Genomic DNA, 16,591 nt, shown 5'->3' with positions numbered 1-16,591 from the left:
TTGGATTTCAGAACGTACGCATATGCGCAGAAGGAATCCGGGAAGGAACCAGGAGGGTTATTTTCAGCCACTCTCACTGCTTCAAAAACACACTCTGTTACTTGAGATTTTTGTAGGGAACATACTGCTTTTATAATAAAATCTTTCCATCTTGAAAATGAACGCCGGGGCCGCCGCTGTGGTGTAGTGGGTTAAGCCTTCGCCTGCAGTGCCAGCATCCCATATGGGCACCGGTTCAAGCCCCAGCTGCTCCACTTCCGTTCCAGCTCCCCACTAATGGCCTGGGAAAGCAGTGGAAGATGGCCCAAGTCCTTGGGCCCCTGCCCATGTGGGACACCCGGAAGAAGCTCCTGGCTTTAAATTGGCTCAGCTCTGGCCGTTGCGGCCATTTGGGGAATGAACCAACAGATGGAAGACGACTACGATGGCTTAGTCTGGGCCAAACTGAAGCTGGGAGCCAGGAGCTTAATCTGGGTCTCCCATGTGGGTGCAGGGGCCCAAGCACTTGGGCCATCTTTACTGCTTTCTCAGGTTCATTAGCAGGAATTGGATCAGAAGTGGAGCAGCCGGACTTGAACAGGCGCCCATATGGGATGCTGGCATCGCAGGTGGCAGCTTAACCCACTGTGCCACAATGCTTCACCCCCCTCCCCGTTTTTTCCCAGTGATCCAGGCTCTTCTTGTGTGCTGTGACTGTGGGAAGCGGAGTCAGGTATAGCTGTAATTGTTCTAACCTCTGTAGACACCAATATCCTGCACTTGTGAAGAAAAAAAAAATCACTCATCTTAATGCTGGTTTTCCAACCTCTAGGGAGACTCCGGTTACTTCTAAGAGTAATGTTAAGTGTTCAAAACATAATTATTTTTAATGAACTCATTATAAAGAAGAGCTTTGGCGTGTGCACTGGGGAGGGCCGGGGAAGGGCAGGGAGAACGGATGAGAGAGAGATTTCTGACGCCCACGCCAGGCATCTTTCTAAGCCTGTGTGCTCCCTACAACAGTTGCCACGCAAGGCAAGCTTGGCTGAGGCACTGCAGCCGGCCACTGTAAAATGCCTTTCTCACGCCAGCTGCAGCTCCACAGACTTCTCTGTGGGGAACGACACGGGTGTGATGTTGAGTGGGGCCAGCCACGTGGAGCAGAGCGAGTGCTGCAGGTGCACCTGCTCCCGGCCAGGGCCGGCGGGAGCACTCAGCTCTGCGGAAGGGAGGCGCGGGGCGCGGCGGGCTCTGCGGGAGGGAGGCGCGGGGCGCGGCGGGCTCTGCGGGAGGGAGGCGCGGGGCGCGAGGCGCGGCCACTCACCCGTGTACTGGAGGATGTCCTCGGTGTAGGCCAGCATGCTGGGGAAGGTGCTACTGAGGAACAGGCCCAGGCTGGCCGTCCCCAGGAACAGGAAGAGGACGTCGTAGGAGCAGATCAGCAGGAACAGGAATGTCACCAGCACGCCGACCTGTCGGCGCGGAGGCGGGGGGCGTGAGAACCGGGGTAGGGAAGTGGGGAGAAACTGCGCGTCCCTGGAGCCAAGGAACCCCCGCAGCTCCTCCCCGGCCCTGGCGCGTCCGCGCTGGCGCCGCTGTGACCGGCGCGCCACCCTGTGGACAAGGTGGGAATGACAACGCTCCTGGTGGGAGCTGCCACACCAGCAGCAGCGGTTGGAGGTGTAACACTGCCTGTCCCCAGGGTCCATCCGCGTCATCAGCTCTTTTGGCCCTGCTGACCATGGAGGGCGGGGGGATGAGCACCCATCGCCCTTCCCCCACTAAACGCCCCGAGCCCACTGGGGCAGAGTGACAGGGAGGAAGCCCTCAGACAGCAGGAGAGGGGTGGCTGCAGGGTCCCTGCCCTCTGGGGCACCAAGCCAAGTTCCCAGGGAGGGTCAGCGCCACGGCGGCCAGCGTGCCCCTCCCCCCCGGGGCTTTACTTCCCACGGGCCGTGCGGCCAGACCACTACCACGGGCTGCTGGGCCCAGGAACCTTCCTGGTTCAGTTGCATGGGCATAGTTTTTTAACCCCATTTCTAAGTTTTCTAAAAATGTTTTTGTGTCCACAGTGATTTCTATGCAAAACACACCTGGGGAGAAATGCAGGCAGGAGGAGAGTGGCATCAGAGGGCCAGGCGTGAGCCGACCTGTGCTTTACAGCAGTGGGCACCTGAAGCTGACCCCATCCGAGCTTCCTATCTGCAGCACAGCACCAGTTACCAAAGCCACGCTAGGGCAGGCGCTTGGCCTCATGGTTCAGGCACCACTTCTGGGAGCCCGGGGTTCGAGTCCTAGCTCTGCTCCCCATTCCAGCTTCCTGCTACTGCTCAGGCGCTAAGTGCTTGGACGGACCTGGCTGGAGTTCCCGGCTCCTGGCTTTGCTGTGGCCATGTGCAGAGTGAACCAGTGCGTGGAAGAGCTGTCTCTGCCGCTTCCGCCTTTCTGATAAATAAGTGTCTTTCTTAAAAATCACATAGAAGCGGCTGGCGCTGTGGCATAGTGGGTAAAGCCTCCGCCTGCAGTGCCAGCATCCCATATGGGCGCCGGTTCAAGTCCCGGCTGCTCCACTTCCAGTCCAGCTCTCTGCTATGGCCTGGGAAAGCAGAAGATGGCCCAAGTCTTTGGGCCCCTGTACCCAAGTGGGAGACCTAGAAGCTCCTGGCTCCTGGCTTCGGATTGGCGTAGCTCTGGCCATTGTGGCCATCTGGGGAGTGAACCAGCGGATGGAAGACACCTCTTTCTCTCTCTCTCTCTCTCTCTGGCTCTCTGTAACTCTACCTTTCAAATAAATAAATAAATAAACTTTTAAAAAATCACATAGAAGAGCTACAAAATGCAAACTGGCCCCAGCCTGGGGTAGGGGTGACTGACTCAAGGCTGGGGGCTCCCTGGCCTCCACTGACCAGAAGGCCTTGGTCAGCTGGGCACCACAGTAAGCAGGGTGGGGACAGAGGCCAGCCCTGCTTCCCTGGCTCTCTGCGGGCTACCAGCAGGAGGCTGTGTCACACGGGGCCCCGGCCCCGGCTTTTTCTGCTTCCATGGGTATAAAACGGGAGACCCAGACGGGCAGGGAGGCTCCCAGGGGCACGCAGGTTGTCCCTTCCTCCTCTCCCGGCTGGCAGGGTCCAGTCCTGAGCACACGGCCAGGAGCAGAGACGGCGGCCACCTGCTACTCACCACATTGATGAACACCATGGTGGCGGGCTTCACTCTCGAGGAGACCGGGATGGAGATGAGCCGGCCTAGGGTAATGAAACCCCAGAAGAGACTGGGGAGGTAGCCGGCCACCTTGTGTCCTACGGACAGCGGCTTCTCCACGGCATAGCTGTACACAAAGGCAGAATACTCCCCCTGTGGAGAGAGCAGGCCCTGCTGAGCGCCTGCAGCCCAGCCAGGCCGCAACCTCCCCGGGAGGCCCAGGCCGGGGCAGGCAAGCGCCGAGGGAGGCCTGGCTGGTGATGCAGAGCCCGGGGCTGAGCTGAGGACAGCGACTGGGGCGCCCCAGCTTACAGACTGCACCTGCAGAGGCCGAGCTTGGCAGGGAAGTGCTGGGGACCCCGGGAGCGCCTGGCCACACGGGCACTGCTCCCCAGTGAAAAACATGAGGTGTGCACAAGCATCTCATTTCACAGCTGAGCGAGCAGAGAGCAGCGAGCTGCCCAAGGGCACACTGAGCGTTGGAAGTCACCCAGTGGTGTCACGAGTCCTGCCCGGGGTCGCGGAGGTTCTTTAAGGGCTCACGCTCTGGGTCCCGCACGGGGCAGCCAGTTAATCCATCAGCTATTTGGGCCTGTCCCAATCTAACCCTAAGAGACTTCTAGAAGGCGGCAATAAACAGGGCAGCAGAGGTCATTCGAGGAATGAGCTGCCCGTGGCTGCGGCCAGCTTTGCAGTGCATTGCCGGCAGCCCCTGCCCGGCGAGCTCACCAAAACAAGGCCCACAGGTGGTCTCTAGGGAGCCTGGGTGCACCCCGGACGGGAGGCCGCCCCGGTCCCCACAGGCTCACCGTCATCCCATCCGTCATGAACAGGACCAGGGCGGCCGTGATGTGGATGGCGAAGAAGGAGTATGGGGCTCCTCTGCAATTCTTGCGCTGGCAGCAGCTGAACAGGCTCTCGTGCCCTGGGGAGACAGGAAGGGGCGGGGCTGGCAGGGGCGGGGCGGAGGGGAGACCACCTGCGGCCTCCTCCGCCTCCTCTTGCTTTGTGCCTGGGGCGGGCCTGGAGGGACCTCGGCCCACAGAGGCACACGCAGGCGTGGGCAGAACCGGGGAGGCAGCCGGGCCATCTCCCGGCCCCAGAGTCCGCCACGGCCAAGGTTTTCTCCTAACTGCTACCACCTGGGATCTGGGCTCACCCTCTCTGGGCGAGGGGTGAGAAAGGTCGTCAGAGCCCCCACCTGGGTGTGGCTGGTTCTTGCGGGGCAGGGAGGAGGCGTCTTCCTTCTCGGGGGGCTGTGTCTCCAGGGCCAGCTCGTCTGCACTCAGTAGCAGCGGCGTCCTCTGGGGGCAGCAGGTCAGCAGCCGCTCCTTGGACAGCAGGAACAGCACAGCCATGGGCACTGGCAGCTGGGGGGGGCAGGGCAGAGGGTCAGGCTCTCCTCCCCACGCCCCGCCCGCCGCCCGCACTGCACGTGGCCGCATGGCACACGGCACAGCTGCACAGCCCCAGGAGAAGATGGCTCTTTTCCAAGGCTGCCCACCCCAGCGCCGCCCCCCACCACCGAGCCAGGCCCCTGACATGGCTGGCTGCTGGCTCATCTCGGTCACACCCATTTCCCAGAAAAGACTGAGTGGAGCTTGGACTCTAGGCCTCGCTGGCCCATGAGGGTGCTGGGGGCAACCTCATTCCTCACGGCCTGAATAGACCTGGGGACCTGCGCCTCCTGCCTGCGGGCTGGCAGGGCCCGTGACGCCTAGGCAGCAGCTCTACTTCAGTCCATCACAGCGTTAGAAAGTGGGGGGGGTAGCATCCCCATTTTCCAGATGAAGCCACTGAGGCTCAAAGCAGGCACTGGGGCTTAGAGCTGTGGCGTAGCAGGTAGAACCACTGCCTGCAATGCCGGCATCCCATATGGGCACTGGTTCGCATCCTGGCTGCTCCACTTCTGATCCAGCTCCCTGCTGATGCACCCTGGAAAGGCATGTGGGAGACCCGGATGAAACTCGTGGTTCCTGGCTTTGACCTGGCCCAGTGCCGGCTATCGTGGCCATCTAGGGAGTGAACCAGCGGGTGGAAGATCTCTCTCCCTCTCTTTGCAACTGTGACTTTCAAATAAATAAATCTAAAAAAAAAAAAAAAAAAAAAAAAAAAGGGCAAGCTGTCCCTCAGTTACATCCTGTTGGACGTGGAAAGGACCCGTGAGGTGCAGAGAGCAGAAGTGTTTGGGCTGCACCCAGGGGGCAGGGCCTGGGCTACTGCCCTGTGCAGTGCCTCTGGGGCTGCTGGGTGGTGTGTGTCCCAGGAGGGGCCACAGCTCTGAACAGACAACCCAGGCCTGGCCTCTTTCCATGCAAAGTGCATGTTTCCAAGCAACCCACGGGCCCGCCCCGCATTCAGTTAGGCTTTCCCTGGGCTCCCCAGAGCAGTGGGACGCGTCCCCTGCTTCCGAGGTTGCCTGGCGAGGCCTCAGCGCCTCCCGCAGGTGCCCCAGCTGCGGTCTAAACAGCCTGGCAGAGCCCTTCTCCCTGCCTGGGGCTGCTGCCCTGCTGCGACTCCAGCCCGGCTCCCTCGGGCCCTGGAAATCCAAGCACCCAGCCAGCTGCGGGCTCCCCAGGGTGGTGGGTGCAGCCAGCCCAGGGCTCCTCCCCGCTCACAGCCCTCACCCGCCCAGAGCTGCGCCAACCCCTGGAGCCCTGTCCCCTCCCCAGGAGGCAGGCTGGCTCACCGGGCATTTCCCAAGTTCTTCCACCAGTGTGAAAGTCAAAACACACCCCCTACACAGAGACTGGCACCTCCCAGCGGTGACCTGGGGAGCCTTGCTGCACACTCAAAAATAAGTCAAGGTCAGAGCCAGCTCCTGGCAGTAGGAAAGCCGCAAATCCTTGGAAGAGACAGCCCTTGCCCTAAGGGAGCTCCAGGGCTTGCTGGGGGAGACCCAGCCGTCCCTCTTCCGCGAGGTGGGGAAACAGGCACAGCCGGGGTGAAGGCCAAGGGGAAACAGCTGCGACAGAGGCCGAGCCCGCGGAGGAGGGACTTTCCAGGGAGGGGCGGTGGGGAAGACTTCCCAGGATTGGCTGGCGATGCAGGCAGGAGCACATTTAGACATCGAGAGTGACAGATGGGGGGGGGAGCATGTGTGCCAGCAGGAGTGTGCCCGTGGGCACGCACCTCCCCATCGTCTCTGCACCGCACTGTTTATTTTCAGGCGCAAACCAATGGAAAAAGCCCGGAAATCCTGCAGCAAACAAAGTGCCTCCGTGGAGTCTGCATTTCTCGGGGCAGGAGACACACCTCGGGATTAAGCCGGCCCTTCCGGCTTCCTGGCCGTGCAGTCGCAGCCTCCCGTTCTGCAAACAGGGCTCCTGCCCTTCCCAGGTCGTCCGTGGAAGGCACAGGCCCAGAGTGCTTGTTCCCCCAAACAATGGACGGGCCTGGGCAGAAAGGGCTGGAGCAGTGGCCCCCAGTGAAGACTCCAGCACAGCCAGCAGGTCTGCGCCGGCGTCGGCTGCCCAGCCCGGCGCAGCCTCACTGGAGCCCCCGATCAGCACCTCGAGCCGGGGATGGCATGACAACTGGCGTGCGGCTCACACACGCATACGCACACGCACGCACGCACGCATGCATGGTGTTTCACTCAGGATGTACCTGCTGTCCTGCCCAGCAAGTCTGCCTGGAGCAGGGAGGCCCTAAGCTGGGGTGATGAGCAACTGGCGTCTCCACCCCTCAGCCAGGCCATCAGCCTCCAGGGATACTCCCTGCCCCCAGCCAGGAGGCAGGCACTCTGGTGCTGCCCAAATGCTTCCCAGGCCCGGCAGGGAGCAGACTGGTGGGTCTCCCCACCTGGGCCTCTGGCTGCAGGGGGGCTAAGGAGGGAAGCCTGCCTCGGACTGCAGAGCACGCAGAGCTGGCCAGGCTGACCCGGCCACTGGTGGGGGGGGGGGGTCTCTCTGCTCTGCCCTCACCACAGGCTGCCTTGGCCAGAGGAGCTCCTTGTGGCGGGGCATCTCATCTACCCCCCCAGGCTCCACAAGAGCTCCGGGCAGTGATGGAGGTCCCTGGAGAAGACCTTAACATCTGCCGGGCTCTGTCCTGGGGTCTACTTTATACACCGTGGCCCAAACACATGTCGCAGCATCTGCAGAGCCCCTGCTGGTAGAGGTGGACTGGAGGTGTGAACGGGCACGAGCCCTCCCCCAGCCCCCCCAGGGACACTCACATTGATGAGGGCCATGATCCAGAAGGCATAGGACACGCGGGTGCCGGCCCCATCCTTCAGGGGCAGCCCTGGGAGTGTATGGTTGGGCCGCGGCTGGACCCCAGCGTGGTGCTGGCCCAGGACTCTGGCAGCGTGGAACAGGTGGCTTCTGGAGGTGGCATTGACCGTGCCATTGGCGGGCAGGCAGCTGGCTTCAGACAGGAAGGGGTCAGCGATGAGGGGGCTCAGCAGAGCGCCAAAGCCCACGAAGAAATGCAGCACCTGGCAAAGTGGGGGTGCGGCTGTCTCCAGGCCCAAGAAGCCGCAGCCCAGACTTCCACCCAGTGTGTGTTCCCTCCGGGAGCCCCTGCCTGGCCCCAGAGTGGGGAGCACTACAGGGCAGAGAGCTGAGGCACCCTGGATGACAGTGACCAAACACCCCCTCTGTCTCCTCTTTCCCCAATTGAACCCCCCACTGGGGCTGTTCCCCAAGTTAGCATCCACTGGCAAACGACCCAAAGGGAAGGGGCCCCACACAGGGGAGGGCTGGACAGGAGCCCCAGGTGATGGAGGGAAGGCGGCAAGGGTGTAGACGGGGACAGCAAGCCCACCCTCCTCACCACTCCCCTAGTTACAAGGGACTTTCCCCGCAGTGCAGGCAGGGGCCATCTCCCCGTCCTAGGGCCTGAGTCATGTGGGTTCCCCCTGCTGGCACCGTCCTGGCCCAGTGGGGAGGACTCTGGGGCTGGCAGGGGTTGGATGGGCCCAGGGAGCTCCCAGGCTCTGCCCATCCCCGGCCCCGGCCCGCTGGCTGGCTCACCTGGAGGAAGACGGCCGAGTCCTTCTGGTACATCCGCACCAGCTGCATGTTGGCCACGGTGTCGATGCAGCCCATGGCGAGGCCAGCCAGCGCCATGACCAAGGCCAGCACCTTGACATCGCGGCAGAGGGGGATGACGGCAAACACCAGCGAGATGACCAGAGTGGAGGTGAAGAGAGCCCATAGGGACTGGGCCAGGCTGAGCGGGAGAGGGCCGGGGTCAGCGGCGAGCCCAGGGCCTGCTAAGGGGCCACCCCTCCCTCCCACCCTCCACTCACTCCGGGAGGTCCCACCCTCTGGCAGAAGGGGAAGTGACCCAGCAGCACCACTCCAGGGTGGCTGTGAGCGCTCAAGATGCTGCGGCATGTGGCACACAGGCGGCCTAACCACTTCTGTTTGAGCTGCTTAAACCTTGCCTTGTTTGCTTCCAAACAATCGTGTGCAAAAACACTCCTGTCTCAGGACGGCTGCTCTGAGCACCTGCCCAGAACAGGGCTGGGTGCCTGCAACTGGAGCTGGGTCCCGGCTGCACCCAGATCTCTTGCCCTCCAGGGTGCCCTCCGCAGCCCAGGGGCACCTGGGCAGCTTGGTGATCCCTGCAGTAGGCAGAGGTCACCGGTTCTGCGCCTGGCAGGTGTCTGGAGGGAGCTGGGAACCCGGAGGCTCTCCCCGCCGAGCCGCGACTGAGAGCCGGTCCCTCACAAGTGAATGAATGAATGAGCCCATGAATGAATGATGCATCTAAGGCTTTGTCAAGGTCTTTCGGGACATTCCGCCAGATTTGCAGAGAAAGAACGAGATTGTATCTTGGGGACCAGTTTGAAAGGCTAATGTGTGTGTGTTGGGAGAGGGGGGTGAGACTGGGCAGCAAGAAGATTCTGGAAGATTCTGAAAGTGCTGGGGGGGCTTTCTCACTTCCTGAAAAGGCAGAGAACCCCCACCCCCACCCGGGGCGGCCTCAGGCTGGCTGCTGGCTGGAGAGCTGGGTGGTGGAGGCAGGAAGAGCCGTCTGAGCTGCAGCCCAGCGGAAAGACGGGGCCCTGGGCACTTAGCAGCTGTTGGCTTTTTCTCTTTTCTGTTCCAGGCTAATCTGTAGGGGAGATTGCTCAGAACTCAGAGTGGGAGGAAAGCAAGCTGGGGAGGCGGGGAGGCTGGGGGTGCTGCCCAGTCCCTCTCTACCCTCAGACTCTCTCTGGAGTCCCCACTCTGACGGTCCCCAGCGCTGGCTGCCCCTGCTTCTGCCACCTGCCCTGGGACGCTCCTGGCTCCCTGCGGTGTGCGTCTCACTTGTCTCCTCCCTGGCACTCAGCACAGTGGGAGGCAATGCTCACGGCTTCATGCAAACGTCAGACCAGACCTCTCTCGGAGTCTCCCCCTCTTCCTTTCCCTCAACAAGACAGACCAGGCAGCCTCCTGCGTGGCCCCATACTGTGCCTTCCACTATCCCGGCTGAGACCAGGACACAGACAAAGCCACGCCCTCACTCACCACCTGGCAGCAAAGTGGGGATTCCCCCAAGCCAGGTGCAAACACTCTCTGGAAGAACGAACGCGTTCTCATTGTTGCCTGGGTGAAGCCTCCAAGTCCGGGAGCAAGGTTCAGCGGGAAGGGTGCACCTCCTGGGTCCGTGGCCCAGCACCAGGCTTTGCACACACACACGAGTGCACTCCTCTGTGGACAGGCAGCACACAGAGGCGGTGTGATGTCAGCAGCCCCAGTACACGGAGACGCTGGGCAGCAGCTAGCACGGTAGTCACACAGGAAGCGTGGGCATTTGCTCACCGCAAATGACAACGCAGAGAGGGAGATCTGTCTGCCCATGCTGTTCGCCCCAGGAGTAACGCCAGGCTGAGGAAGGCGAAGAAGCCGCCAGAGCCTGGACTCCAACCCAGGTCTTCCGATGCCACGCTGGTTGTGCCACGCTGCCTGTCCGTGGAGGACTCCGTGTGTGTGTGTGTGTGTGTGTAAACAGGATGGTGCTGGGCCAGGGACCCAGCCAGGCTGGAGAGGGGGCACCAGCAGAAAGCCTGAGGCCACATTCACAGAGCCTGGAATGGCAAGGGTAGGCAGCCACGGCGCCCGGCTGACGGCCCCTCTGCTGGTGTCGCTCGGCTCTAGAGGCGTGATTACGACTGGCCGTGGGCTCCCTGCAAGCTTCCCACGGCGTTCGGCATCCGGCATCCGCCGCAGCCTGGCACCACCGGAAGCAGTTGGAAGAGCACCCAGGAGGCCCGCCTCACCCCCCACACAGGAAGGCCTGGGGAGAGGGACTGGAGCTTGCCGGGACATTATCTGATGGGGATGACAGAGATAAAGAGCAACTGCGGGGCAGTGGCCAGGAACAACAGAGCCTCAGGAAGAGGGAAGGGGCGGGGCGCTGGCCACCAGGCTGGGGGTGGGAGCTTCCCCTCGACCCCAGCCATGCCCTCCCCTCCTTGTCATTCTTGAAAACGGCACAAGACACTCACAGGGCCCAGAGACAGGCAGGAGAGAGGAGAGAAAACCAGACAGAAAGGAGAGGCTGCCGGGGACCAGGCCTGGGAATCCCACACCTCCGGCCTCTCCTGCCAGCCTGGGCCATCACTGGGGCTTGGTGCCGTCCAGCTGAGGGCAGGAGGGCTGAGCCAGGGGAGTGGGAACGCAATCCTGGGACTTGGGGAATCTGTGAAACAGGAGACCTTGCACGGGGGTCCCAGGCCGCCCGCCCTCTCTGATCACTTCCGTGGGGTTGCGCCTGGGCATTCAAAAACCAGCAGGAACAAGTGTGTCTGGAACGGTGTGCTGCTGCCCCAACCAGGAAGCCGCAGGTGCAGCCTAGAGCCAGACGGAAATGAGCTTCTGGCCCGTTGAAAACAGCCTGGTCAAGGGCCCTTCCAGGACTGTGGGTGAGGAGAATGACAGACTGATTGTGTCCCAGGCATCTGGCTTGGAGGATGGAGAGTGAGTTGGAATCTGAAGACCGGGCTGCAGGTCTGCCTCTGCCACTGCTCAGCATTGTGGCACAGGGTCAGCCACTGCGCGTAGCCCCTCTGAGCTAACAAAAAAAGGGGGGGGGGTGGGCACAGCAAGCTCTGCCTGCTGGGGAGACAGTGCGGTGTGACACTGGAGCCTCCTTAGCCCACTCACTGATGCCCCCTGGCCACCTGCAGCTCCCCCTCCCTGCTCACCCACTCCCTGCCGGCCCTGGGCTTCTGCAAGAGCAGTGCTGGTCCCTGAGAGCTGTGCCCAGCAGCAAGAGTGCAGAGACAGGGTCGGCTCCTGCGTCTCCTGGCCCTGTCAGCCTCTATTTCTGTGGCAGGGCTTGGGGAGGGGTGGCCCTGAGAGGCTGCCCAGTGATGTCCACCTGTAGCATCCCGACTAGAGTGGCAACAAGGACCCGAAAGTCCTGTCCCCTAGACAAGGCAGGAAGCAGAGCAGAACTGAGCCAGGATCCTGTGTCTTTGGACTTGACAAGGGCCAGCAGAGCGTGGCCTTGATCTTCCCTCCCTGGTAACTCAGTCCACCTAGAGGAAGTCTCCCCTGGGGCCAGGGGACAGCCAGGCACAGCCGAGGAAGTCTAGTTGTCCATGTTAAAATGGCCGAGAAATGACCAAGGTGCTTCTCAATGACTCCACAGAGGAGGTACAAATGGGGAGGGGTGCTCTGCTGGAGGTGCCTGCCCAGCCACCTTTGCTATGTGACCTTGTGCCCCCTCTCCCATGCCCAGCCCCACCAGCCCTGCCAGCCCTGGTACGCGGCCTCACCCAGACAGACACGTGATCACCTTGACCTAGTCCTGCCTGGGGCACCTGCTTCTGTGAAAAGAGGAGAGACTGCCTGGCTCCAAACAGCTGTCTCCGGTCCTACAGGGCTGGGGAGAATGCTGAGGTCTCACCCACAGTACCCACCAGGGGCCTCAGGGGTCCCTCTGCCCAGCAGGAGTGCTCAGAATGACCCTCCCTCTTCCCTGGCTGCCCAGCCTGGAGGATCACTTTCCCAGAAGAACCAGAGATGGGGAGAGAGACACCGAAAATCTTCCTCCATGCGGAAGACATAGAGGTGTCCCCAGCTCTCAGCCACCCCCAAAGGGACAGGCAGCCCCTGTGAGCTAGGAGAGCGTGGCATTCCGAACTCAGTTCCCAGGCTGATGGGCACGGGGTGGCCTAGACCAGGGAGGCTGCGGAGAGGATGCCCCTTCTAACTCGGGCCTTCGCGCCCTCCACTCTGACACAGAGCGGGGGAGCAGACGAGCCTGTCTTTGGGGAGATCCTGGTCTGGGGTGAGACCACTTGTCAGAATGAGGCTGGGGCTGCACCCTGAGCGTGATCTTGTCCCCATGAGCACCCAGAGACAGCACCCTAGGTGTTGGCTGAGCCTGCAGTCTGTGGACTGGAACACCCCTCCTGGATCCCGGCATGCCCAGCTCGCTCCTGTTATGCAGATGTCAGCTCCGACGTAATCAGGTTGAGAGGGGGCCTTTCAAACAAGGGCCCTGTCTGCTGTGAGACTCCCAGCAGGCTTCTGGCACGGGCTGAAAGGCAACCGGCTCCTGGGGGCAAAGACAGATGCTTTCTGGGAGACAGACCAGAGCCCCGCTCGGAGCGAAGACTGGGCGTGTATTGTGTTCCAGGGCCTGCAGGGGCCAGCACCTTGGGGAGCAGGTCTGAGGGTGGTGGGGGCAGGAATACGCAGGACTGGATCTGATCCAGTGAGGACGAGGGAGTCACACCGGAGTTGGGGCTGGGCAAGGCTTGCAGACTAGAGGGAATCTAAGAGAGAGTGAACAGGCAGACACTGGACCTCAGCGAGCCTGAGGTTGCATATGGGAGAGGTGGGGAGGGGGCTGGCCAAGGCAGGAAAAGCTCTCAAAGGCATCTCTCTGCCCTGATGCCTCCGAGATAAGGGGCAACTGTTCAGGGTGGTTAGACAGGTCCCCGGGTACCAGGAAAAGCCCTGACCTTTTGTCTGAGTGCCCCTTCCTTGATAAAGCACACAGCATCCATTCTGCCAGCCACAGGCACTTGGCTCTCTTTCCCCTGAACCATTTCCTCCTCGTGGTAGGCAAGATTTTCCTAAGGGAGGTTTGCTTCTGGCCATACTCTGGCACCCCCTCCCTGCCTCCCAGCCCCCTCTCAAGACCCCTCAGTCTGTGCTAGAAGGTGGGGTGGAGGATGGGGGAGGGGCTGGTGCTGGCCCAGGCAGTGAGGGCTCAAGTCCTTCATTATCACCCACTCTCAGGCCCCCGGTTCTCCACGCGCAGCCCCTCCAGGGCCTGCTCTATCTCGATGGGGGCCTCCTGAAGCCGCTGTAAGCCAGGAGCCCTCAGCATAGGCTAGGCAGGACCTGGGCAGGACCCCTGCAGCCGGGGACTCTGCCTGACTCTCCTCCCCTCCCTGTAGTTCGGCGCCTCCCCCACGCTCCCCACTCCCCCGCAACAGCTGGCCCTTGAAGATTTGTGGATGCAGCACCCACTTACAAGTCACAGCCTGGTGTGCTGGCCGGGGAGCACTAATGCTGGACAGCCCACCCTTGCGAGCTGTAGCATTCTGAGATGCGGGCCTATGGGGTGGAGGGGTAGCTTTCAGGGCTGGTGGAGGTTCTGTTTGTTGGGAGGAGCCAGGGGCTGTGATGAGAGCTGCCCCTCTGCGACAGTGAGCTGGGTGGTGGGAGGCTCGTGGAAGTCCGCTTGGCACGTCACCCAAGGAAAGGCTCTTGGGGACATTCTGTTTTGGGGTGGCAGGACCGAGGCTCAGACTTTAAACCTGAAGCACTGGCAGGACCTGCCTTCTCCTCCGCTCCCACCCCAAGGTCCCGGCACTGCCTTCGCGGGAGTGGCCACAGCCAGCAGAGGAGGCTCATCTCGGCCCGGCTGCGGCTGGAGGCTGATGATTCATTAAATAGCCCAAGAGGGCGTGGCCTGAGCACCTGCTTCTACAGACAAAGGCCCAGGTTCGACTCCCAGCCAGGCCTCTTAGCAGTGGTGTGAAATGGGGCAAGTGCCTTGGTCTCTTTGGGCCTCCGCTTTCCCATGCAATGGAGCCAACCACACTGCTGAGGAGACGAGTTGGGCAGTACAGGCAGAACACCAAGAAGCCGGCTTCCCACTGCAGGCCCCTCTCTCTGCTGTCCGTTTAGAGCCCCCTGTTAAGGAAGGAGCCCCTCGGAGATGCGGGACTGCCCCGGAAGAGATGGGCCAGTTAGGGGTGTCACACAGCCGGGCCTGCCACGCTGGCCTTTCCAATTGTCCTCATTCTCCTGCCTGTTCTTTGCGTCACGCGTGTTCCTAAAAAGTTCCAGGTGAGGGAGCTTTGGGAAGTCAAGCCACTTTAAAAACAAATACACAAAAACACGTCTGATATTCACAGATACCTTTTCTTCACTTCTAATTAAGCCTCTAGGCAAACGGATCTTGGGTTTTTTAAAAAGATGTTCTGGGGCCCGTGTTGGGGCGCAGCAGGTTAAGCCTCCGCCTGTGACGCCTGCATCCCACATCAGAGCTCCAGTGCACGTCCTGGCTGCTCTAGATCTAGATCCCTGCTAACGCACCTGGGAAAGCAGCGGAGGATGGCCCAAGCATCCGGGTCCTTGCCACCCAGGCAGGAGACCCGGATGGAATTCCGGCCTCCCAGCTTTGGCTTGGCACAGCCCCAGCTATTGTGGGCATCTGGGGAGGGAACCAGCAAATGAAAGACCTCTCTCCCTCTCTCTCTGTGACTTTCAATAAATAAACCTTTAAAATAAAACAGATTTTCCGAATGCCCCGTACATCAAGCCCTGCACCAAAGCCCAAGATCCCTGGTGCACCCCCTGGCACACCCCGGAAAACAGAGGAGAACCCTGTGGTTTACAAGAGACTCAGGGGCCAGGGGGGATAACTGCTTGGCGATAGAGAGTGTTCCCGCAGCTTAAAGGGGCTGCATCTGTACCAACACCTGTGTGCCTCCCCACCAGCGCCAGATTCCAGGGGGGATGGGATACCAACCCTCGCCCTGGGCATGGAAAGGCCACTCCAGGGGTTTCCCCGGAGGAGCCCAGTTGTGGTTTTGCCCCCAGGCCAGCTGTGTGCTTGAGGCCATGCAATCTAGGAAAGTCCTGGGTTGGGCGCTGGGACCAAGGAAACCATGCAGCAGCAGCCTCTGGCTCCAAGGCATCTGCTCCTGCACACCCGCCTGCTTTCCCAGCGAGAATTCTGCAGCTTTTCCAGAAAGGCCCTGCGGAGGTGGTCCTCCCAGTGTGGGCCAGGAGAGGGAGGCTCTGGGACGGTATCCAAAGGGGGCATCTCTGGGGTGCACACAGGGAGGGCCAGAGCCCTGTCCTGGGGCAGAGGCTGGAGCAGTGCGGGGGTGGGGGTGAGGTGGGAGCCCGGAACAGGGGAACAGGAGGGGCTCCTGGCAAGGTGGGAGTCCCCCCCCAAGCTCTGGCTGCGACACCCTAAGACTCTCCTGCTGCCCTACTGGTGAGGTCTCGTGTGCTCCCAGGGAGAAGAGCTCTGCCTCCAGGGGCCGTCCGGGAATGGGTGTCCTGGCTCCCTCGGGAGCAGGACCACACAACCCACAGCCCCTCTCCCCCCGCCCCCACTCCCTCCGGGCACCTGGACCGCTGATGTGGAGCTAACCCGGACGGCGGCCGGGCCCTGGGCACCGGGTCAAGCCGCAGGCCAGCCCTGGCGCCCGGCCCTGCTGCCGCCCTCCCCTCTGGGCCAAGTCCGCCCCTGGTGCCGGCTGGGGCCACCGGGGAACCGCAGTCCCTGACCACCTCCGCCCACCCCATCATCCTCTCCCCGGGCGGTGAAGACGAACGAATAATACCGAAGTCGCCCAGGGGTCTCGAGAGAGAGGGCTTTCCGGGGCGATCGGGGCTGGGGGCGGGGGCGGGGGCAGCTCCGGCCGCAGCGACACTCACGTCCTCTTGAAGACGCCTCCGAGGGCGCTGCCAAGCAGGAGGCAGAGCTGCTGGGAGAAGAAGACCCAGGAGATCTGGGGCAGCGAACTGTGCGTCTGGCAGCGCAGGTCCAGCAGCGTGGGCCCCAGGAAGGCGAGGCACAGGCCGAAGCTGAAGAAGGCGCTCCAGTAGGTGAGGGTGGGCTGCAGGTTGCGGCGCAGCAGCCCCGACACGCGGCCGTCGCAGCCCATGGCTCGGCCGGCTCGGAGCGAGCCCGGGGCCGAGCGCGCGTCGCCGCGGGAGGCCGGCCGGGCGGGGAGGCCGCGGCGGGCGGGGCGGGGAGGGGCCGCACGCCGGGGGCCCCGCCTTCGGCCGGCCGGCGGCGGGCGCGCTCGGACCCCGCGCCTCGCGCGGCGCGCGCTCCTGCCGGTCCCCCACGCCCGTTCTCCCCGGCTGCGGGGACCACCCACTCCCACCGCTGCAGCCCCTCTGGCCTCTTTATACGGCGTCCCTTCCCCGGACGCAGAGGCCTGAGCGCCCCGTTCGGAGTCCAGGGATCCAGGCGGGCAGCC

The 16,591-nt window shown here is 62.3% G+C and overlaps 1 protein-coding gene across 2 annotated transcripts in view; it reads right to left on the bottom strand.

Annotated features, from left to right (window-relative positions):
• Positions 1 to 16,340, bottom strand: part of MFSD4A (major facilitator superfamily domain containing 4A) — a 28,938-nt gene extending 12,598 nt beyond the window's left edge. Inside the window, exons 1-7 of one of the 2 annotated variants that reach the window (XM_070055186.1) lie at positions 16,041 to 16,340; positions 8,160 to 8,358; positions 7,361 to 7,621; positions 4,382 to 4,550; positions 3,990 to 4,105; positions 3,160 to 3,333; positions 1,304 to 1,451 (exon numbers count right to left, since the gene is read on the bottom strand). In XM_070055186.1, coding sequence (XP_069911287.1) covers positions 1,304 to 1,451; positions 3,160 to 3,333; positions 3,990 to 4,105; positions 4,382 to 4,550; positions 7,361 to 7,621; positions 8,160 to 8,358; positions 16,041 to 16,270 — 1,297 coding nt within the window. In that variant the 5' untranslated portion in view covers positions 16,271 to 16,340. The remainder of the gene's footprint in view (positions 1 to 1,303; positions 1,452 to 3,159; positions 3,334 to 3,989; positions 4,106 to 4,381; positions 4,551 to 7,360; positions 7,622 to 8,159; positions 8,359 to 16,040) is intronic. The other variant, XM_002717559.5, reaches the window with a different exon arrangement.
• Positions 16,341 to 16,591: the final 251 nt, after the last annotated feature.

The sequence above is a fragment of the Oryctolagus cuniculus genome, chromosome 13 (genome assembly GCF_964237555.1).
Source record: "Oryctolagus cuniculus chromosome 13, mOryCun1.1, whole genome shotgun sequence".
In the NCBI taxonomy this organism is placed as follows: Eukaryota; Metazoa; Chordata; class Mammalia; order Lagomorpha; family Leporidae; genus Oryctolagus; species Oryctolagus cuniculus.
Note: the sequence above shows the minus strand (reverse complement) of the source record. Positions and strands in the feature narration are given on the sequence as shown.